Here is a 21,867-nt window from a genome sequence, read left to right as displayed (position 1 = left end):
TGGAAGAAGGTGGACCACATAGCTTGAACATAAATGAAGACCATTAAAAAAACTGCTGGAAACTGAGACAAAACAGCTGTGAAAAAACTGCTGAGTCAGGAGCAGTTTGGTAACTTATTCAGCAGAAAACAGCAAATTAACCCTAGGCAAGATTACTTCAAATATATATAAAATATATACAAATACACAAAAAGAAAAGATCTTCCTGCTTAAAACCAAAGAGAACCGTGTGGGGTCTTGTGATCTTTAAAAAGGGATGTTTAAAAAATCCTATTCCATGGAAATAAGGGGCGGGGGGGGGGGGGGGGGGAAGGGACAAAGAAGGGAAGGGGAAGAGAAAAAAATAAAGGCAGTTACTCTGTCACTATCCTTTAAAAAATAATCAGATCTTTTTTGTGCCTGGTCTCAGGAACAGTTTAATGAATGAAACAAAGCAACAGACAAACAAAAAAGTCACCACATGCAGATTTTGCATGTCATGTTCATCATAATTTACTTGATGAAAATATTACTTTTGATTTCAGTGGAAGCAAGCTAAACTTTTTCATTTTATATATAGCAGAAATAGAATGACTGCAAGCTACTTTCCCAAATGGATTTTACTCATATGAGTAAATAACAAGGGGCTGTAAATGGAAAGAGCTTTCCCTATACCCTCATCGGCCACCCAACTACTTTGTTGCTTGTTGTTTTAGGAACTTGATCTTCTCCCAGAGTTGAAATGTGCATCTTGCCCCCCACTTCTCCAACATTTTAATATAACAAAATTACATGCTAACAGCCTTTAAGCAGCCTTTTAAAGTTCTTATAATATTTATATCCTTTGAAGTTTTGCATCCTCAGAGTGGGGTCAGGGCTACCTGTACAAATCACAGAATCACAGAATTACAGAATCAAATGACCATTACAAGAAATATAAACATACTATTTACAAGTTCACAACTATTTATTTTCTATACTACTCTGATGAGTATTTTTTTATAGTTGTAGCCTAATCACTGTGTAGAACTGGCATGCTTCTGATATTCACAAAAATGTAATAATAAAGAAAAATAATGATAAATTGTGCACATGCAAGGATGCTGTAAAATGAATCCATTGCCTTAAGCTATGCATTTATGTAATTTTTATATACCCTAACAGTTTGCCTTCCTGTTTACTTTTAATGGAAATATTCCATGAAAAATCCTGTGTTTTCTTTAGGATAATATTTCACATTCTTTAAACCTTCCATTAATTTTTCTACATGACATTCAGACTGCCTTTAATGAAAGAAGGGAAAAATCTCAAAACACAGCTACTTTTGTTATCACACTATAAATCCTAGCTCAGGGATTATGCCAATTATCTGATTTACTTCTACAGGGCAACTGAAAAATTTATGCTTGTTACCCTTATCATTCTTTATATGTTTGACTCAGTTTATTTATGAGAAACATGTCCTTAAAGGATTTAATGAAAAATAATACTCGCACATATTATTTGACTCTGGGATTAACATAAATCCATCCACTATCCAAATTCAGTTAATTTAAGAAAAACAATATTTGGAGTGGTCATCTTGAGTGCTTTAAGATGAGTCTTAAAAAAGGTGTCTCTGTAATCCATTTTCATGGGTATAATTTTGGCATTTCACTTCTGAATAACATTCTACTCAATAGACTGTAGTTGCTATATTTCAGTTCTTCAAATTCTGTAGCTGTTGCTGAATAATCTTGTACATTTTTGCACCATTTTTTTTTTTTTAAAAAGAAGAAAGTAAGAAAGATATCCACTGACAAGCACCAGGTTTGGGCCAAATAAAAAGATCCAGGTGTTCTTCTCTGGAAAATTATTGCAGCCACCTTCTTCTAAACCAAGCCTCCCCCAGTCATCAAAATGGGGGAGGTGACTTGGAGAGTTTTTGCAGGTTATGGGGTGATAATGAAGCAACTTTTCATCATCCCTACATGTTGCTTTCAAGAAGACCTTCACCTTTTACCTTGAAACTGTGATAGTGGTGCTGTCGAGGGCAGTGTCATCCTGGTTTGTTCTGGGATTCACCACTGAATGTCTTTAAAAATCCAAGGGACGAATCATCATGGTGGTGGAGCGTAAGGAGTAGCTGGGGCCTTTGAAGTAGTGCCACTTGATGCCATTGAGCTTTCCATGGTTTTGCCCAGCTGTATAGAACATTCCATTGAGATTGGAGGGACCGCAGGCATCAAACCACCACCCTGAAAACATTAAAACAAGAGATTAAACTACACGTGCAGTATTTTTATTTTATTTAATAGGTTTAGCTGGTTATCAAATTCTATTGTTCCCAGCCTCATTAATAATCCTAGTGTGGTAGTGGGGAAGATAAATGTTTTCTTTTTTTCCTCTTCTGTGCCATCCTATAATCAGTGGTGCTGGAGAATGAACTTGTACTTACAGAGCTGGAAAAGTATCTAAGTCCTAACTCATTCTTGTTTTATATGCAGCACGTGAAGCAAAAGCAAGAACAACAAAGACAAATAAACTGCTTCTCATGTTTAAACAGTACTACAGTTAGTCCATCTAATGTAAACCTCAGAGAAAAAACTATAATTTGCAAGTATTTTTGCATAATTTCACTTGTTGGTTATTTTGAGTATAAGCATGATTCAATTTTATTTACCAATTCTTTTCTATTGCTTTAACTGTGATTGTTCAATTGCTCAGTTTTCTTATTCTCTCAGGTCAGATGTGCTTAGCAAACATGGGTTATGAGTACGGTGGTGCTGCCTTCTTATAGTAATCACAATACTATAGCAATAGATAATCTTTATTCACAGTTGTGTACAAGGAAACAGGTAAACTCTTTAAGACTTATGATAAATTTATAAACGACTCAGGAAATGAATGGAAGGACTAAGTGAAGAAGACAAATATAATACTGTAGGGTGGTGACAGTCAGAATACCTGTGTACATGGACAGATGGTTTAGATGACTACCTGAGTGTGCATGCATCTAGGTGACAGTATGGCCAATTTCAATCAAGACATATTCACTGCAGGTACCATTTGGGTCAGAACAGTGACATTCACTCCTCAATCTTATCATTTTATATATGAAAATCTATATTAAATCTTGAGCCTCTTAATCTTGATCTTGAAATGTGACAAACACTTTTGCATCAGCAGTGTCAGAAGGGTCCTCACACAGGTCCGTTTGAGATTTGTTCACTTCTCTGTGAAGCCCCATAGCAAGTTCTCCCCTGGCACCTAGAAAACTGACAGGGGCTTGAAGATATTATTTACTGATGTGCCTACAGGTAGCAGAAAATTACTAATTACTTGAACACCACTGACTACAAAAAGATACTAAAAATCTGGTTGATACCAAATTTAGGCTTAGAAGGCCCCTGATTGCATTTTGTGCCCCTGCAAGATGCGGCTTCCTACTCATTAACTCTTCGAACCCTCTGTGCAGTAGCATATATTTTATTCCACTGGAAAGACAGGGCAAAAATGTCTTGCCCAGATGGCTGTGATTCTAGTTCACTCCTCCAGCTGCATTGTAAGACTATTCTGAAAAGTGAGGTGGCAGAGATTTAGAAAAAAGACCAGAACTTTTCTTTCAGAGAGTAAACCAGCATTCTGTTTTTTACAGAATGGCCCAGTGAACTGCTGTGTTGGCACAACTGAAGGAGTATTAAATTGAGAAGTTAGGATAAAGAAGAAATGTAGCAGTTCAGGAATTTTTCAACCAGAGTTTTCTGCCAGAGAAAATACATGTAAAGCCATACCTCCACCTTTGTGAGTGTTCTGTCAACACAGCACTGAAAACAAACCAGAAATATGTGCCAAGTACTTGTGAATATTACTAACAAGGACAGAGGTTTTGCTACCATTTGTATGACTGAATGCAGAAAATCCAAACTTACTAGAAATGTAGCTTTGGTTGCAAACTGTGTGCAAATAAAGTCATCTCACCTTTAGACTTCTACAGTAAAAACAAGACCAGGTTGGACGAGGTCTTGGGTGATATGGTTTAGTGTGAGGTGTCCCTGCCCATGTCAGGGGGGTTGGAACTTGATGATCTTAAGGTCCTTTCCAAGCCTAACTATTCTACGATTCTATGATTCTGTATATGTCTTTAACCAATGGAGAAAATGCAGTCAGTGATGAAAAAGACAGTCTTCAAATCTATTTTGAATTGTTGCTTTAAATTTAAGGTTAAATTAATCAGACAACTCTCTTGCTTACATCCCCAAAATCTTTTCTTGTTAAGGTGAATTTTGGACTGCCATGGGAGTTTTAAGGGAAACTACAAATAACATGAAACTTGGCAACACCGAGATTGCAGAGGACAAACTGACAAAGATAAACTAGGTGACACGCTAACTCCATGGACAGTAGTGGGACATTTGTTATATATCTTGATGGGAATAGACCAACAGCTGACAGGTTATCTATGTAATGTAACAGAAAGATGCTTAGCTCAGACTAAGACAGAATGAGTCCCCATAGTGCAAAAAGTTAATATTCTCAATGTCGAAAATATATTAACCTCTATTTGTCAAGAAAGATTTCTGCTGAGTTTGGGGAGATATTTTTTCTTATTTTGCTGGTGGGTTACTTTTTAGTTTTTTTGTTTCTCATAGTAAGACCTATGTCTGTAAATCTTTAGCACAGGTCTCGTGTATCTTTCCATGTAATATGGCTGTATGGAATATTTACCTCCATGTATGAAGGCAAGTAATATATAAAGATTGAATGGTGACTTTTGCTTTAGGTTTTTAAATGCCACTTTATTTTCAAAAGTTATTTCAGCCGGCACATCACAACATTGTAACATTCCCAAGGCCCCCCTGCAAACCTTTTTTAAGCACTACAGGTAGCAACAAACTCATCTAGTGAGAGGCTACTGAATGCTGCAAGTGTCACAGTGGACTGAAACCCAGGATTCTCAATTTTCAGCATGTTTCCTACTCTGACTTCTGGAAAAGGAATTCAGTTCTTAGAAGTTCTTTTTGGCCAATGTGCATTGCCCTTGCAAATCATCCGATTTCATCATATACAGTGGTTAGCCTTGTATCTACCTATAATGAATGCACTGTATAAACGTATTTTAAACTATGCTTTACTACTACTGATCTGATACTGACTGTGATTAGCCTTCAGATCCAGTGCTTGCCCTGTCCTTTGTATTCAGATCTGTGTAATTTATATTTCTAGTCTTGTAAAGTAATTTCTTAGATTTTGGATAATACTTAGTGGGCTTTTTTTCAGAAGTAACACTTCATAAGAAAATCTTAAGAGAAGAATTTATGCCAGATAAATTCTGGCAAACTTCTATTTTGATACAATTGACCTCTCTTTGATTACAAAGTTTTACCTAAGGGGGCAATAAACAAAGAACTCTTACAGCTGATGTTTTACTGCAACCACAGTATGATCTTATAAAAACTTCAGACAAAGTTAAACAGACAAAATCTAATCCTCATTTTTCAAAGCTGGAAGACAGATGCAGATGGGTTCTGTTTACGGTGTTGGGATGCGAAGACATGACAAGCTTTGCTAGTTGCCATTTCATCTTAAAGGAAAAGCAACGGATGTAGAAACAACCTTTTTAGGATGAGGATTTTCAGCTGTGCCTTGCAAAATCTCTGTTAAAAGTGGAATCAGCTGAACAAACACAAAATTTTATAAAACTTTTGTGAGCATTTTCTCAAATCTCTCATTAAAGTTTTCTTTCAAAATGTGTTTTAATGAGCATTATTCCTACTAGTAAGATTGTATGAATTTTTTTAAAGATATTTCCTAATACTACATTAAATGTTGAGTTTACTTTCTCTCTTTCTTTTAGTGAGTTTTTGTAAGTTTTTTGTTTGTTTCTTTGTTCTTTCTCATCCTCCCCTGCAGTCCTCTTAAAGCTCCTCATTCCCCATAGGGCTTCAGATTATCAGAAGACTTCCTACTGCATGTTTCAACATCAAAATCTATATCTTTGAATGGATATAGAGGAAGTAATTTTTCAGACACCATGTATATAGCGGGAAAGAGGAATGGAAACAATGACTTTCTTGGTAGCTGTATATGGGGGAACATAAAATAGAGGTTTCCGAAAGAGATATCTGCAGCAGTGCCATTGGAGAAAACACCAAATAAAACAGCTCCAGAGCCATGAGGAAAGATTCCCAGTAGCTAAATGTTGACTCATTCCCTGGAGTTCATAGGATTTTTCTTCCATGAAGAATCTTATGTTTCACTACAAGGTAATGGCTTTCCCAAATAAATATCAAGTCTTCCCTGAGTGGCAGTAAGATTTTAACCTTGAAGATGATAACGTTTGGCAATATTTTCCATGGGATATTTGATTTGGGCAAGATGACTCACGAAGCGTGGGCATTATGAGAAATAGTAATGGAAGCAAGATTTTAAAGTGACTAATGAAGTGGGAAAGAGGAGGTTTTCATGAGAAGGTGTCCTGGGTTCAGCAGTAGCAGTCATGTTTTTTCCTTTGTGTTAACTGGTGCAGTGCTGTGTTTTGACTTCTAGTTTGAGAACAGCGTTGGTGAAGCCGATGTTGCCGGTTGTTGCTAAGTGATGTTTACCCTGACCAAGGACTCTGTGAGGCTCATGCTCTGCCAGGGAGGAGGGGAAGCTGTGAGGAAGCAGAGACGGGGCGCCTGACCCGGGCTAGCCGGGGAGGTATTCCATACCACAGCACGTCATGCCCGGGGTGGGGGGTAACTGGGAGTTACCCGGAAGGACAGGAGCTTCCGGGTGGAACTCGTTTTCTTGGCCGGTGGTATCGTATTCTCTTCCCTTGTTATTTTCCCTTATCATTGTTTTAGCTGATAGTAGCGGTGGTGATTTGTTGCTGGACTGTTCTTGTCTCAACCCGTAGGAGTTGCACTCTCTCGATCCTCCTCCCCGTTCCTCCGGGAGCGGGGAAGGGGAGAGCCCCGGTGCAGGGGGGGGGGGAGACGGACACGGACCTTGATTGTTGTCAGCTCGGCACCACTCACTGGGAGTGAGTGAACAAGTTACCTGACTGGGTTTAAACCACGACAGAAGGTTAAGAGTATGTTTTCAGAAACATAGGTAGCTTTGCCAAGATGTTGTGATTACAAAATCACTAATTTCTTATTTGAACTGAGGGTTGATTCAGTTTTTTGAGGTTAGTCCAGTCCACCTGTAATAATTTCTGCAGTACAAGCAGCATTACTGTCTCTGCAACAAACATCCTTAGGTCATAAAGTACAATGTCCAAACAAAAAATAATTTAACTAATACCTTGATAAGTTCTTTGAAAGTTCATCTATACAAATAAACTTGAATCTTCACTGTATAGAGCTGCTCTTCTGAACAAGCTAAGGCATGCTCACACTTTATGGACTCTTAGTTGGTCTTTAGTTAATGTCACTATTACTGCTGTGAAGTTGTTAAATTTCGTGTCAGCTCTTCTGATTAAATAAATGGGGTTTGAGTGCTTCAGCCTTCTTAAACCACCTATGACCAGATATTTCAGCTCCACAGACCTGCCTGTACTATATCTTTGGACAAATATGAATGTATATTGAGATAATTTGCATGAATTTTTGCAAAAAAGGCCCACCCTACCTAGTGAAGGAGCATTGCTCAAATTAGTAGTGATATTACAAGAAATAGCCATCTTTTATTAATGGTTTTCTCAAGTCACAAGTATAATTTTTATATGACAAAGTCTTCTTTGCAAAAGCAACATAGAAAGGCTTTTGTATGCCAAAGCTAACATATTTCCATTTTGGCTTGTGGTATTAATTGTAATTAAGCATATATGTATGTAAAGTTCTTCATTACCAGCCCAGTGCTCATCATTTCATGAGTACTCTGTAAATCTGACATGCACTGGGAATGTGTTAATGATCATTCAGGTTTGATGAAAGATTCTTAGTTGCATACATAGTAAAAGAAGTAAAAGCATGAAATTAAAAGAATAGTAAAAGAATAGGCATCTAAACCCTGCACATTTGATGGCAGACCCTTTCTTCACGTCTCTGCTCTCTCTTCTCAGTACACTCTAAATGCAGTGAGATCAATATAAAACATTCAATAAGATCCAGAGTATGCTTCAATGGTACATTTGCTTGGGTTTATGAGATAAATGGATCCTATGAATAGCCAGATTTATTTCTAACCCTCTGGGTTTGTCCTTAAAATTTAGTGCATTTGGCACCACAGCCAATAAGAACACTTTCTAATGCAAAAATATTGAAACAGTCTTCATTTTTCAGAAGACATAATAATTTATTTTATGTAACATTTCAAGAAGTGGAAATGTACTTTTAAGAAGTTAGATGGTTATACTTCAACTTTTCATTGGTAACTTCTCAGCTAGAAGACTGGGTGTAGTTTTGGATGACACCTCTAGCTATATGTGAAGCCACTGGATAGAGTCCAAAATAGGAGGAAAATATCCAAAATATAGGAGGAAAGATTTAGGGTTGTTTAGTCCAGAATTCAAAAGACAGATTGCCAGCAGTCTCAAATTCATAAAAAACACTGCTGAAAAAAATAAGCAGCTTTTCAAAATAATGGTCTATTCTTTCCAGTGAGGCAGGATAGGACAAGATGGAACACAAGTAAATTGTCAGAGAATTAGTTTAGCCAACAAAGTTTTCTTATATAAAGTATAGCCAAACTCAGTAACAGATTATATTATGGGAATGAGTTTCTATCACTAGAAATCTTGAAGATGAACAGAAAGACAAATAAATAGGTAGAGAAGAGTCTGTCTTAGAGAGGGACTAAATGACCTCTGGAATCCATTTCCAGGCCTATGTTCTTTTATTCGTTAAGAGTATTGGATTGACCAGACTGTTATTTAGCAATTAGTACTTGACATTCTGAAGATTAAACCAGAATTTAGCTGGGAGGACATAGGATGAAAAGGCATTGACTTTTCATTCAACTGGATAACATAGTCCTATAAACTTATTTCTGTTCACTTCTAATCTGTATGGTGGTTATATTTCTCTATTTAAAATGTTAGATAACATAAATGATACTTCATGAATGGTATTTTCAAAGTAACTTTGTTATGGAAGCAACAATATACATTAAGCCTAAAAATTGATGTTTGCCTATGTAAGTATATGTATATACAGGGGTTCAAGCTGGATACCTTTAAGTGTGCTGAGGTTGATACTTTAGAAGTTTTGGTTTCAAACAAAATATAAAAAAAAGTGTGGCTTTTTCTAATTGGATTATGTATGGACAGATTTCTATATTCAGCCAAAAAATTCCCTCCAAGCCATGACCAGAATTCTCCATACCATTCTTGCCAGAGATTCATAAAGTGCACCACTTGGAGAAAAAAGCAGTGAAACAATAAGTAATTAGTGCACCACCGGTTGGGTTTGTCATTGAGCACTCTCGCTTAATAGATGAGAAATCCATTGAGGATTAACAAATATATGAGAACTGTCTCAAATTTGGGAAGCCCCGGAGATGCAAAAGATACTGGGAAAATACTCCAAGGAAGTATCACTTATTTGTATTGTTCTTGAGCCCAAACTAAGGCATCTGCTGCTGACTGCTGTCAGAGGCAGGAGACTGGAGCTGGGTGGACCTCTTCTTCCAGTAAAATAAAAGACGTTATTTCAGTAATTCTATGCTGCTTCAGCCCTAGAAAGACATATAGAAAGACTGCCTGTCACTTTGTCAAAGTATTTCAGGGATCAGAGGTTTAGAAACATTCCAATTTGTGACTGGAAACCAGGTAAATACCTTGACTTCAACCAATACAAGACAAAACAAATCACCTTAAGGCTCTTTTACTATGGGCCAAGTTACCATAAGTCACTTTCCAGTGACTGAAAACAATTGCACAAACAACTTCTGGTGCTCAGCTGACAGGTGGTATCCTGGCAAGATGCTCTAACTTGGCCTTGTGCCCACGAATGTGATGCAGAGACGTTAAATGTTCTACTTTTGGAAATCTATCTGAAGCACTTTGGACATCTACTCAATGTTTCATTCCAGTGACAGTCTGTTACACTGTAAGTGCTATTCCTTGCAAAAAAGCTGCGTATGTAATTCACTGGAGTACTCTCAAAAATAATGCTATGAGGATACAACATCTTCATTAGTTTACTGGGCTGAGATATTGTACTAGTTTTTAAAAGATATTTTTATGATAGAACTGAGGTTTTTTAGTGTTTTGGCAAATATTAAGCTTAAATAATTACTTGAATAAATACATTTTGCCTCCCTTTAAAGTAAACCTAGCATGCTTACTTTAAATTTTTCAAGGTACAAAAAAGCAGATAAATCATTTAACTGCCATGTGTAGTTCACAGGGGCTAAGAACCCAGCTCACTCATGTACTTTTGAAGTCATTTACTTAAAACTGCATTAAGATAAAGTCAAGGAGCATGGTTCTTGAAAGCACAAGAAACACATGCACAATTCTATTGCTGTTTCTGTTTCATTTTCCCAGTGTTTATTTATTTCTTATTCTGGGGAGTGTGCTTGTCAGGGGGGAGGGGTTAGGAGGAAAGAAAGGAGAAAAGAGGATAATAGTTTTGATATAGACCAAATAAAACTGACAACTAGCAAGATCACTGAGAGAAATGTGTGTTTTACTTACATTTTTATTTTCAGCCTTGACTAGAACCATATCACAGTCTTGAGCTTCAGCTTATCTCATCCGTTATTCCTGACATAAATATATTCAGTTCACCTCATTGAGATAACATGCTCACCCAAACTGTCAAGATATCTTGAAACCTGCCTGTAGATTTCATATCATTCATCATTAAAAGCTCTCTGTGATGTTGCCAAAACTAACAGAGTCTGATATCGTTTGGAAAAAAAGAGGTTTTCCAAAATCTGTTATCATTGCTACTTTTCTTAATTAGTCATTGTCTGTGGAACAAAACTGAAATCTACTCGCTAAACAAATGTTTTGATATTTAGTTAAATATCTGATATTTTTCAAGGAATAAGGAAGTCATTTCAAGAAGCAAAGCATATAGCGAAGTGTTGGGGGAGGATTCTAGCATGATTAAAGTTTTTTTCTTGAACTACATATTACTCAGCGCTGTACAGCCTATCTCCAGAAGATTTGGTACTCTGAATCTAGTCCAAAAGACTAGACTCATCTATCCCCAAAAGCTAGCTCAATCTCCTTTCACTCTGCAGTGTTTTCTTCTATTTGTGGTTTCCTCAGCCTTTGATAATTCTCTCCCTTCCTCCATATTCCTTTAATTTGCTACCAGTACGTTCCAATATGTGGTTTTCCTGTTGATTTACAGGACTGCTGCTGCAAAATATATGTGAACCTTGTGGAATGGTTGTTCAACAGCAGGTTGACCTTAGTGGGGCGTTGACCTGCCACAGAAGTCAGGGCAGGAAAATAAACAAAACCCTCAGCTCCCAGAATTAGCCGTTTGGGAGCAGAGGTATTTCCAGGCAGCTCAAGTACGTGAATGAGTCTACACTTCAGCACAGACACAACTCACATTTAGGAGCTTCTCACTAGACTCTGGCCTGCCCTGGAAGTAAGATACTTTAATTTAGCATGATATCTAAAAGGAAAGGTCAACAATCTTAATTAAAATAAACACTGAGTTTTTATCCATTATCTGCCTCTAGAACTATCTGGTCAGCTTCTTTTATTTTATAGAAATGGAAAGGTAACATCTGATCACCTGTCTACTGGAAGAAGTTTGCCATGCTGACATTTAATAAGACATTAGTAAAGAAAGTTAGGAAAGTTTGAAAAATTGACTCTTTGAAGACTTTCCCAACTGGGTCATTTCCAATTGGCAAAAGAGAATGAGGAGATAGGTTCTGATTTGATATAAATTCCCAGTGATGGGAACCTGCCTTCTGTTAGCAGGTGATAGCTTTAGAGGCTTATATATTCCTCAGTGTGGCCTGAGATGAATTAAGTCTGAGTGCCAGTAACCACATAATACCAGGTCAGCAGCCTGATCCAAAATACTGAATAATTTGCATGCTATATGTTTTTTTTAACACAAAAGATAAAAATCACTGAGGGAGAGTCTCTGAAGGAGGTCAAATGTGAAAATAAGGGCCTTTTCTGCCATATAGTTAATGAACCAAAGAATCCCTATTTAATCTTTCTGCTTTAATGCAGTGTCCTGGAGACAAAAAATGAGTTTACCCACATAGGGATTAGGAATAAGCATAATTTTCCAGGGAAAGTTCTCACTCTTTTGCAGAGCTTTAGGTGTCTGTATGGTGTGACCATCTCAGATATTCTTCCTCTGCACTGCTGGGAACAAACATCAGTCATATACGCTATACATGACTTGGCGCTTTAAACTGTCTCAGTATAACTTCTCTGAGTTTTCCCTACCTCAACTTTTCTTTCTTTCCTTTCACAGTTTGACTGATCTCACTAAGGATGCTGTCTTAAATCTTGCAGAACAGCTATGTGCCACAATTTGAACAGGGTGTTGCAGGTCCAGTATTTCACAGGCGAGTTATTTGGCCATTGCATTAATTAGGTTTATATAAACGTATGTATTACACACATATAAGACAGAAAGCTGACTCTTTATAATTATTCCAATAACAGAATCACATCCCTGAATGAGGTAGATAATATATTTCAAATCCAGATTCTGATTGTTTTTAAACTTTACTTTCTAATGCCCATTTCCCTGTGCTCTTCTTCTTTTTCTCGCTAATTCTCCTATTTCTCACAAAGTTTCTTCCCTCTTCTTCATCTCTTAACTTCTCTCTTTGCCTTTCTTACTTCAACAATAACTTATACTTTCTCACTCAAAATTGTTCAGTGCAAAAGTATACTGACTGCATCTCTGAGTAATCCCTTCCCTGCTGATAGGAATCTTGAGGTATTGGCACTACCACAATGCATATACAGAAAAGAGTAGAAGTAATAATAATAATAAAAGGAATTTTCACACAGTACTTGTACATCTGTAAGGGCAGCTTCATCCATGGTTACTTTAGGAAAACAGAGTAGATTCCTATCAATGTATCACATATTTTCAGAGTTGTACTCACCTCCAGTCAACATGAGAGCACATTTGCACATGCAGTTGTCATTGTCAGCATCTTTTGTACTGAATTCAGCACCATGTAAAATCAGGCTACTCTGTTTTCCAGCTGTTCCACTGTGGCCTTTTAAATAAAGCCTGAAAGAGCAAGAGAAAACAAACAATCAGTGTTGGCAAAAAGAAAAATAAAATATCCAGATCTCTTTCCACATCAGGTTTGCCTTGCATGAAGTGCACTCAGAAAATGCAGAAATGTTTTGCATTTTGGCTCAATCTCTTTGTCTCAGGTGTAAAATGGGAACATTCTGTGGTTTTTGATGTATCCATAGTAACACATTGTCCCTGCCACAGAGCAGAACTGAGCACAAGAAATCTGCAACAGAAAATGCAGCAAAGTGGAGGGAGTCAAGAGACTGAAAAGAGAATGAAGTGTCAAGAGATCTGTAATACATTGACGGGGTAACTGAGTATTTGGGTAGCTGGTCTCTACTGTGGCACAGAAACAGCAACGACGTTATTAATCCCTGGGCTCGATTTCAAGAGTTTCAGAATTTTTAATTTTACCAGTTACTACAAAAGTCAGCAACCCTCTTCTGCCAAAGACATCTCTGAAGGATGAATGGAGAATAACTTAAGAGCTCAAGCCGCAAAAGTCTTCATGACTTGCAATGCTAAATATCCCTTTTCTTAAGGAGTTTTGTCAACTTGTTGAAACCACAACCACGAGCTAGGAGCCTGAGCTCAGCCCCAGCAAAAGGACGAGAACATTTCTAGTGCACAGGGCTATAATGCCCAAAGCCAAGCATGCCAGCAGCAGAGATGGTGAATGGAGTACCTCTGTCCCAGCAGGGAAACATGGGGAACCTGGTCACATCTGACCCGAGTTCACAACTACAGCAACAGTTCACATGCACAAGACAACTGTGGAGACAGAATAAGACAGGAGAGGAGGGGAGAGCCGAGGAAAGGCTTTAGAAGCTCTGTGAGACAAATATCACTAGGAGAGAGATGTTCACAGCAAAAACTACTCCTGTACATAGCCACTTACATCAGACATCTGACCAATACGCTCTTGTTTTTTTTCATAAAACACTGCTGGAAGATGAAGGTATCCTTTTCTGTAATAGCTTCATATGCAGGAAGGAGACAGGATGTCAGTGTCTACCTGAGAAATATGAAGCCATAATCCTTACATCCCAGGAACAAGCCCTAGCCACTGGAGCAAGAGAGGGGAAGCAACATCCCTCACCTATCTCACTGAAGCTCTATAGGCAGGAATATTTGAGCCACAGGGCTAAATAAAATATGATTTTGTAACTCATTGCATATACTTATTCGGTGAAGACAAAGTGAGAAACTTCAGTTCTATTTGTCCTAGAGTTATTGAAGAGGAGCAAGTATATCTTTTAAATATTGAATTTAAAATGCATAAATCGCCAAGGGAGTAGAAGCAGGAGTTAAGTGTGTTAAACTGGGCGTCGTGGTTTAAACCCAGCTGGTAATTCAGCACCACGTAGCCATTTCTTCACTCCTCCCCTACCCCTGCCTCATGGCAGGGTGGGAAGGAAAACTGAAAGAATGTAAATCCCACTGGTTGAGATAAGAACAGTCCAACAACTAAAATATAATAGAAAACATAACATAAAACTATTGCTACTGACACTAATAATTATAATGATAAGGGAAATAACAGGGAGACAGAATATAAAATTAAAAGGGGAAAGGAGTAATAAACATGAGTGATGCACAATACAATTGCTCACCACCTGCTGTCCAAAACCCAGCCTGACACTAGGAGTGATCTGATGTTCTCGGTAACTCTCCCTAGTTTACATACTGGGAATGAGGTGCTGTGGTATGGAATACCGCTTTGGCTAGTTTGGGTGAGGTATCCTGCCTCTGCTTCTTCTGCCCTCCTGGCTTCTTGTGCCTCTCCTCACTGGCAGAACACGAGTGATGGAAAAGTCCTTGATCAGGGTAAGCATTACTTAGCAACAACTAAAACATTGGTGTGTTATCAGCACTGTTCTCAGACTGCAGTCAAAACACAGCACTGCGCCAGCTACTAGGAAGAAGAAAAATAAGTGTTACAGATGAACCCAGGACACTGGGTTTTACAGCTGGGAGTGCTATCCCAGAAAATGCCTTTCCAACTTCTCCCACAAACAGAGTGAACAAGGAGAACAGCTATGAGTCACTGATTGTTGTTGCTGCTTCTTAGATTGTTGTATTTTTATCCAGTGACTTTGGATGAATATTAAAGTAAATGACTTTACCAAGTGACATTCCTTCATTTGTTTAGATGGAAGATGGATACTTTGCTTCAAAGTGTTCACATTGTTAAACAGCAGGAAAGAGTATCCCTAACCCATTCTAATTAGTTAAGACACTGGTGTTTTTCTGAGATGAGGAGAGTTTGTCATCCAGTCTGAGATTTAAACAAAACCTAAAATCTCCCACAGAATTTTGGGTTTGGAACCCTGCTTATAAGAGGAAGGGGAAAGATCACATAGCACATATGGCAGCTATTGATTATATGTGTCATGGAAACTTGTTACAGAAAAGGCTTTTCTGGACATCCCTGTGAGGTTACAGAGCTGTCTCAATATATGAATGCACAAAACCTGCACCTGAGCTCTAGAGAATCTGAGATTCGCACTTTCATACTGCCTTAAGCATTACCTAATTTTCAACAAAATTAGTCCTGTGTGTCCTTTCTCTAACAGTGGAAACCATAGATGCTAAGAATGACCATTTTAAAATAAAAAAGTTATTAAGAGAGCTGTCAGGGCTACTCTTCCAATGTAGTTACACTGCCTACCTTCATTTGATTTTAATCTTGCATGTCGCTTGATCTGAGCCTAATAGTTAAATGTCACTGGACTTAATCCTTAGAGTAAATTTTATGTATAAATAAGAACGTGTGCATACACATATAAAAATTCTTGGATTAAATATAAACACTATGGATAATCAAAGACCTTTGGGTAGCACAAAAATGAATGAGGCAAAGTGTGAGCCTCAATAAAAGGTCATGAAGATTCTTAGAAATTCAACAAGGAACAACCTAGGAACAGATATTTAGGAGGGTCATTGCGTTACTCTATTGTTCAATCACAATGACAATTAGCCCATAATTACTGTGTTACTCTATCAAAGGATGATTGTTTTAAGCAAGATTTCTCTAAGATCTTTCTTGCTTATGTTCATTTCTTTATTCCATACAAAAGAAAAGCTGGAATTGATCCCATCTTCATTCACTGGACTTTTGCCTTGTTTTGTAAGCTGTGCCTCATTTTTTGCAGAACAAAATAAACTTCCCTGAGATTGTGTTGATAGAAAAATTACTTTGTCACATGATATCTACAATCTGATTTTAAGTGGCCATACATCCTCACTATATCAGCAACACCAGAGCTCGCAGAAGTCTCATAAAGTCAGTATAAAAATCAAATGCTGTTTACTTAAATCAGAAAGACAATTCTAGCCAGATCTTTTTATTAACAAACACTATAAACCTGACTTAGTCCAATAAAAAAAATCATATGATGTAACAGAACAATAAAGAAATTCATAATACTTGGTGTGCAGTGTTTTTTCCCAAAGGGTTGGGGCGTTATATTTATTTACAAGCTCGTACACCTGCCCTGATATTTTATAGATTCCACTCCATAAAGACTTAGACCTTGCCAGTTACATTTGAATTTCCCTCAACACCGTTTGTCTGGTAGGTCTCCAGTGACTTTAAAAGGATAAAGCTTAGCTTAGCTCTAAACTCTATTAGGCTTCCCATACTACAGAGTGTACAGAAGAATCATAGGGTGAAATTGAGCCTTTCTCCCTGAATTAGCATTGCCTAATAATTAGAACAAAAATGGTACTGCAAAGTTGGTCTTGAAGCAGTCAGTTCTTTTCTTTCTGAGCTTGAGTTCAGGCTACATGGGTCTGAGCTAGCCTGGCTTGAGATAGGATGTCTGGTAGCTCCCAGGAAGCAGTAGATCTCTTACTAGTCTAGACTTAGTTATTTTTTTAGTATTCTCAGTTTCAGAATAGTAGGATTGAACCTTTAAAAATAAACTTGGAATAACTACTAGGACGTAATGTCTCTCCCTTAGAAAAGATGGTGATTCAGGGTAGAGTTCTTCTTGTTTGTTCTTGAAGGAGATAAAGGAAAGGATGCTCAAAATAAAAGACAACTCCTTCCAGCCAAAAGTCAAGGAGCAGTTTCATTACTACATCTCCTGTCTTCCTATTTGCACATAGCAAGGAAATTCTGAAGATAAAAGAAAGCAGTGGAAACACTGCTCAGATTTACAAATTAAGCAGGAAAAGTAAATTCATGTTCAAATAAGTGGGAAGAACATATCTACTTTATCTGTATACAGCAGAATTAAAACTACAGCAGCCAAGCATTACCAAGTAAATTCTAAGTTAGTAGGGGTAATGCATATAATGAGTTTTGAGGATTCTGATGACGTATTTATGAAATTAAAAAATCACTATGTGGAACAGCAACTGACAGCATTCACTTACAGAGCGGTAGCTTTCCTAGTTGATGTGCAAATTGAAAACCACATTTTAAAAAAATTGCAATTGTTACCTTTCATGTAGCATGGGTGTTTTTTAGAAATTCCCTCTGCATTTTTTCCTATGTGATATTATAACAATGGAAGCTTGGGATCTATGCACACAGATGGTGAGGAAGACCTCTCTTAAATATGTTTTTGTTTTTACCATTTCTACTGTGTGACATAACTTTACTGTCTGGAGTCCCTTGAAACCAAAGGTATATTGTGTAGAAAGGGTAGTTCTAAAATATTGCATAAAAAAAATGCGGGGCAGCCTGAAAAGACATTTCAAATATACACCAGAAATTTTTCCTTTTGAAGTGATTAGATCACCTGGAATTATTCTTTCAAATATATACAGCTTAGCTGTGTTCACATGCTGTTTGGTGAGCTTAACAGATGAACCAAATATAATTCCAAATAAATTATAAAAACACCTGTATATTTCTGAAGCATGCAGTTATAAAGATTGCAATATACAGAATGAGATAGAATATCTAAGAAATAAGTGCAATCATAAATCCAGGTGAAAAATTGTGTGCTAAATATTATTAAAAGTGTAGGAAATGGTTTCTGCTTCAGTGTTTACATATAAAGCACCTGATCTTAGAATTTAAATTTATTCATTTATTTTTGCTAGAGGTAGGAAGAGGTCCGTAGGATTCCCAGAATTTAATGTTTGTTACTTTTTTGTCTAATTTTTTTCTGTTAGTCATTAGAGGTCACTCAGTCCTTCATTTATAGCAGTCCCTCACTGAAATAGCCAGGAATTTATACCCAGCTTAGATAGTGAGCAATGCATATTTTGTCTGTAAATAAAAAAAAAAAAAACACCCTACTAGCTTACTGCAAGCATTAACAATCATCATTAGGAGATGTAGAGTACCATCTTAACTACCTCAGCATGCATGGAGTTAAGTATTTTAGTGAGATAAGATCAAATCATATCATTATAACAGTGCTAAAAATTTGTGCACAAATCTCCATGACTGGAATTCATAAATATGAGTAATGGTGCAAGATTCTTAACCATTAAATAGAGAGAAAGAGGAGTCTTGAAGTAGGATTTAAAATATTCAGCATGATGAATGAAGAGGGACACATCAAAACCTGCTTTTAGGAAATGCTGCCTCCAAATTCCCACGTCCTTTTGTCTTTCTCTGCAGACTAAAATGTCCCTCCCTGCCACCTTCTCATTCCACATGGGTGGCAGGAAGGAATCCCAAACTCTGATTCTTCCTCAAGGGAAGGGCTGTTAATTTTGACTGAAAGGGTCATTGATAAAAATGGATGCATGAAGATTAGAAACCTATAACCAGATTTTCCTATTCTAAACCCTCTCCTCACTGTATTTCTATTCTTTCCTAACTTGAATAGGAGCAGAGGGCACCTACATCTCAACCCTTCTTCTAACTCATTGCTCATCACTTCCACCTGGTGTGTGAGAATATGTCAGTACAGATACATGTGGACAAATACAAGTCCCACTGGCTGTCCTCCATGTTCAGCATGTGAAAGGTATCTTTGTTTTTAAAACCCATATGACTGCCATTATTTTGTTCTCTTGTTTTGAAATTTCTGAGGTTGAAGAAGGCTTTAAGTTTTTAACTTGCATCTTCCATTTGGTTCACGTTTGCATCTAAATTTTAGATAGCTTCAGTTTGTGAAATGAAGCTCACTCCTAAAGATGCTGAATTTGATAGTTTTATGAATTACTGTGTTAGTCAACCACATTCCATTTGTAATGATGTTTAGATGATTAAGCCCCTTTGTGAGCCAAAGCCCACTGGACTGTAACCATTTAGGAGAACCCAGTAAGAGATTATCCTCAGGTTACTCTTAATTCTAGACACTAATTGTAATAACATTAAGTAATAACCTCCCCTCCCCACCCCCCCCCCCCAAAATATAAAAACACCTAAACACACTCAAAACAATATAGCAGCTCTATTTTCTATTTTAAGTTCAGATTTCTTTTTTCTCAGAAAACGTTTTTATTGTTTATTTGGTCATGCAAAATTATTTGTTTATTGATGAATAAAACATATTTTCTACTGAATTAATATTAAATGTAGTTGGCTCCTTGTAAAGTTTCCCAATGTGCCTTTTCCTGAACATATTACCAAGTAGCATGAAGTCTCCCAATAGTAACAGTTGCCCCTGAATAGCAAAAGCACCTCTGTAATAAAGACATCTCCCAAATATTTAATGACAGATAATGTTTTGTGGACAGGACACATATTGAAACAATCACTCCAGAGAAAAACTCTTGTCACTGAGATTGAGGCTAAAATGTCTGCCAAAATCCTGTTAAACGTGGAACTAACCATAATGTGGTAACTGTCTGGGAAGCCTAGCCCTGGTATTCAACTTTTTCAAAATTTAATACTCCCACTAAAACATAAAAAGAAACCTCCCTTGTGTGTGTTAATTTGCAGATTCAGTGGAAAGACCATCACTTTGTCGGAGATAGAGTATGAGCCATCTGCAGTGACTGGGGAGATCCCTGTGAGTTTGAACTGTTTTTACTGGGTTGCAGAGTAGAAAGCATCATAGTGCTTTTGTCCACATAAGAGCTAGATTGTGTGGACACCATTTGCATCCTTTTTAATTTGTTAGGAAATAAAGATTCTTCTTAAATATGACATACTTTTTCAGGGAAAAATGTTTTATCTAGATTTCACTGGCGCCATGCATACTCTCCTTATGAAAACAAACAAGATTAAACCAAATCCCAGTATTTTATCATAGAATCATAGAATCATAGAATAGTTAGGGTTGGAAAGGACCTTAAGATCATCTAGTTCCAACCCCCCTGCCATGCCCAGGGACACCTTACGCTAAATCATATCACCCAAGGCCTCGTCCAACCTGGTCTTGAACACTGCCAGGGATGGAGCATTCACAACCTCCCTGGGCAACCCATTCCAGTGCCTCACCACCCTAACAGGAAAGAATTTCCTCCTTATATCTAATCTAAACTTCCCCTGGTTAAGTTTAACCCGTTACCCCTTGTCTTATCACTGCAGTCCCTAATGAAGAGTCCCTCCCCAGCATCCCTATAGGCCCCCTTCAGGTACTGGAAGGCTGCTATCAGGTCTCCATGCAGACTTCTCTTCTCCAGGCTGAACAGCCCCAGCTTTCTGAGCCTATCTTTATACGGGAGGTGCTCCAGTCCCCTCATCATCCTCATGGCCCTCCTCTGGACTTGTTCCAACAGTTCCATGTCCTTCCTATGTTGAGGACACCAGAACTGCACACAATACTCCAGGTGAGGTCTCACAAGAGCAGAGTAGAGGAGCAGGATCACCTCCTTTGACCTGCTGGTCACGTTCCTTTGGATGCAGCCCAGGATACGGTTGGCTTTCTGGGCTGCAAGAGCACACTGCCAGCCCATGTTCATTTTCTCATCAACCGACACCCCCAAGTCCTTCTCCGCAGGGCTGCTCTGAATCTCATCTCTGCCCAACCTGTAGCTGTGCCTGGGATTGCTCCAACCCAGGTGTAGGACCTTGCAGTTGGCATGGTTAAACTTCATGAGGTTGGCATCAGCCCACCTCACAAACATGTCGAGGTCCCTCTGGATGGCATTCCTTCCCTCCAGCGTATCAACCGAACCACACAGCTTGGTGTCATCCCCAAACTTGCTGAGGGTGCACTCAATCCCACTGTCCATGTCAGCGACAAAGATGTTGAACAGGACCCATCCCAACACCAATCCCTGAGGGACACCACTCGTTACTGGTCTCCAGCTGGACATTGAGCCATTGACCACAACTCTTTGTGTGAGGCCATAAATCAAGACTGGTTAAATAACAAGAACTTAACACCAGATGAGGTAAGTATAGTAATCATTAGAAGTCACTTAGAAGCCACTCTCAAAGAAAGGAAAATACTTCAGAGAAATTGAAGAAACTAAATAGATGATGAAAACTTAATCACCACTACTCTCAAAAATTCAAGCTGTTGCTAAGCCACTTATCCAAGTTGCAAGAACAAATCATCACTTTTCTCACTGTTCATCCTTGAAGGAGTGGTGTAAAACTACCAAAGAGAAGAAGTGGAATGTCAGAGTTAGTATCTGACTGGGGAAAACCTGTAATAGAAACCATAAAAATCTAGCAATATTCATTTTTTCCCACTCCTAACTTTAGTCCAAACTTGAAAAACGGTGTGCGTGGGAAATTCTCACACTCTTTATTTAATTTTATTCTATTCCTAATAGAGTTTGTAACTCTGCAAACAGTAGGCATGATGGTTCTGAAAAATGTCAAAAAAGAAAATCCAACCCTGAATAACACAGTAAGTAG

The 21,867-nt window shown here is 37.9% G+C and overlaps 1 protein-coding gene across 1 annotated transcript in view; it reads right to left on the bottom strand.

Annotated features, from left to right (window-relative positions):
* Positions 1-1,892: 1,892 nt before the first annotated feature.
* The window catches only part of ANGPT1 (angiopoietin 1), a 156,014-nt gene continuing 136,039 nt past the window's right edge, over positions 1,893-21,867 (bottom strand). Inside the window, exons 8-9 of the mRNA XM_061447874.1 lie at positions 12,997-13,127; positions 1,893-2,216 (exon numbers count right to left, since the gene is read on the bottom strand). Of these exons, the coding sequence (XP_061303858.1) occupies positions 2,056-2,216; positions 12,997-13,127 (292 nt within the window). The 3' untranslated portion in view covers positions 1,893-2,055. The remainder of the gene's footprint in view (positions 2,217-12,996; positions 13,128-21,867) is intronic.

This window comes from Pezoporus flaviventris, unplaced genomic scaffold (genome assembly GCF_033815535.1).
Source record: "Pezoporus flaviventris isolate CSIRO_AGI_PZ_B2104156 unplaced genomic scaffold, CSIRO_AGI_Pfla_v1 ptg000007l, whole genome shotgun sequence".
Taxonomy (NCBI): domain Eukaryota; kingdom Metazoa; phylum Chordata; class Aves; order Psittaciformes; family Psittacidae; genus Pezoporus; species Pezoporus flaviventris.
The sequence above is the reverse complement of the archived record's forward strand: the minus strand, read 5'-3'. Positions and strand labels throughout refer to the sequence as shown.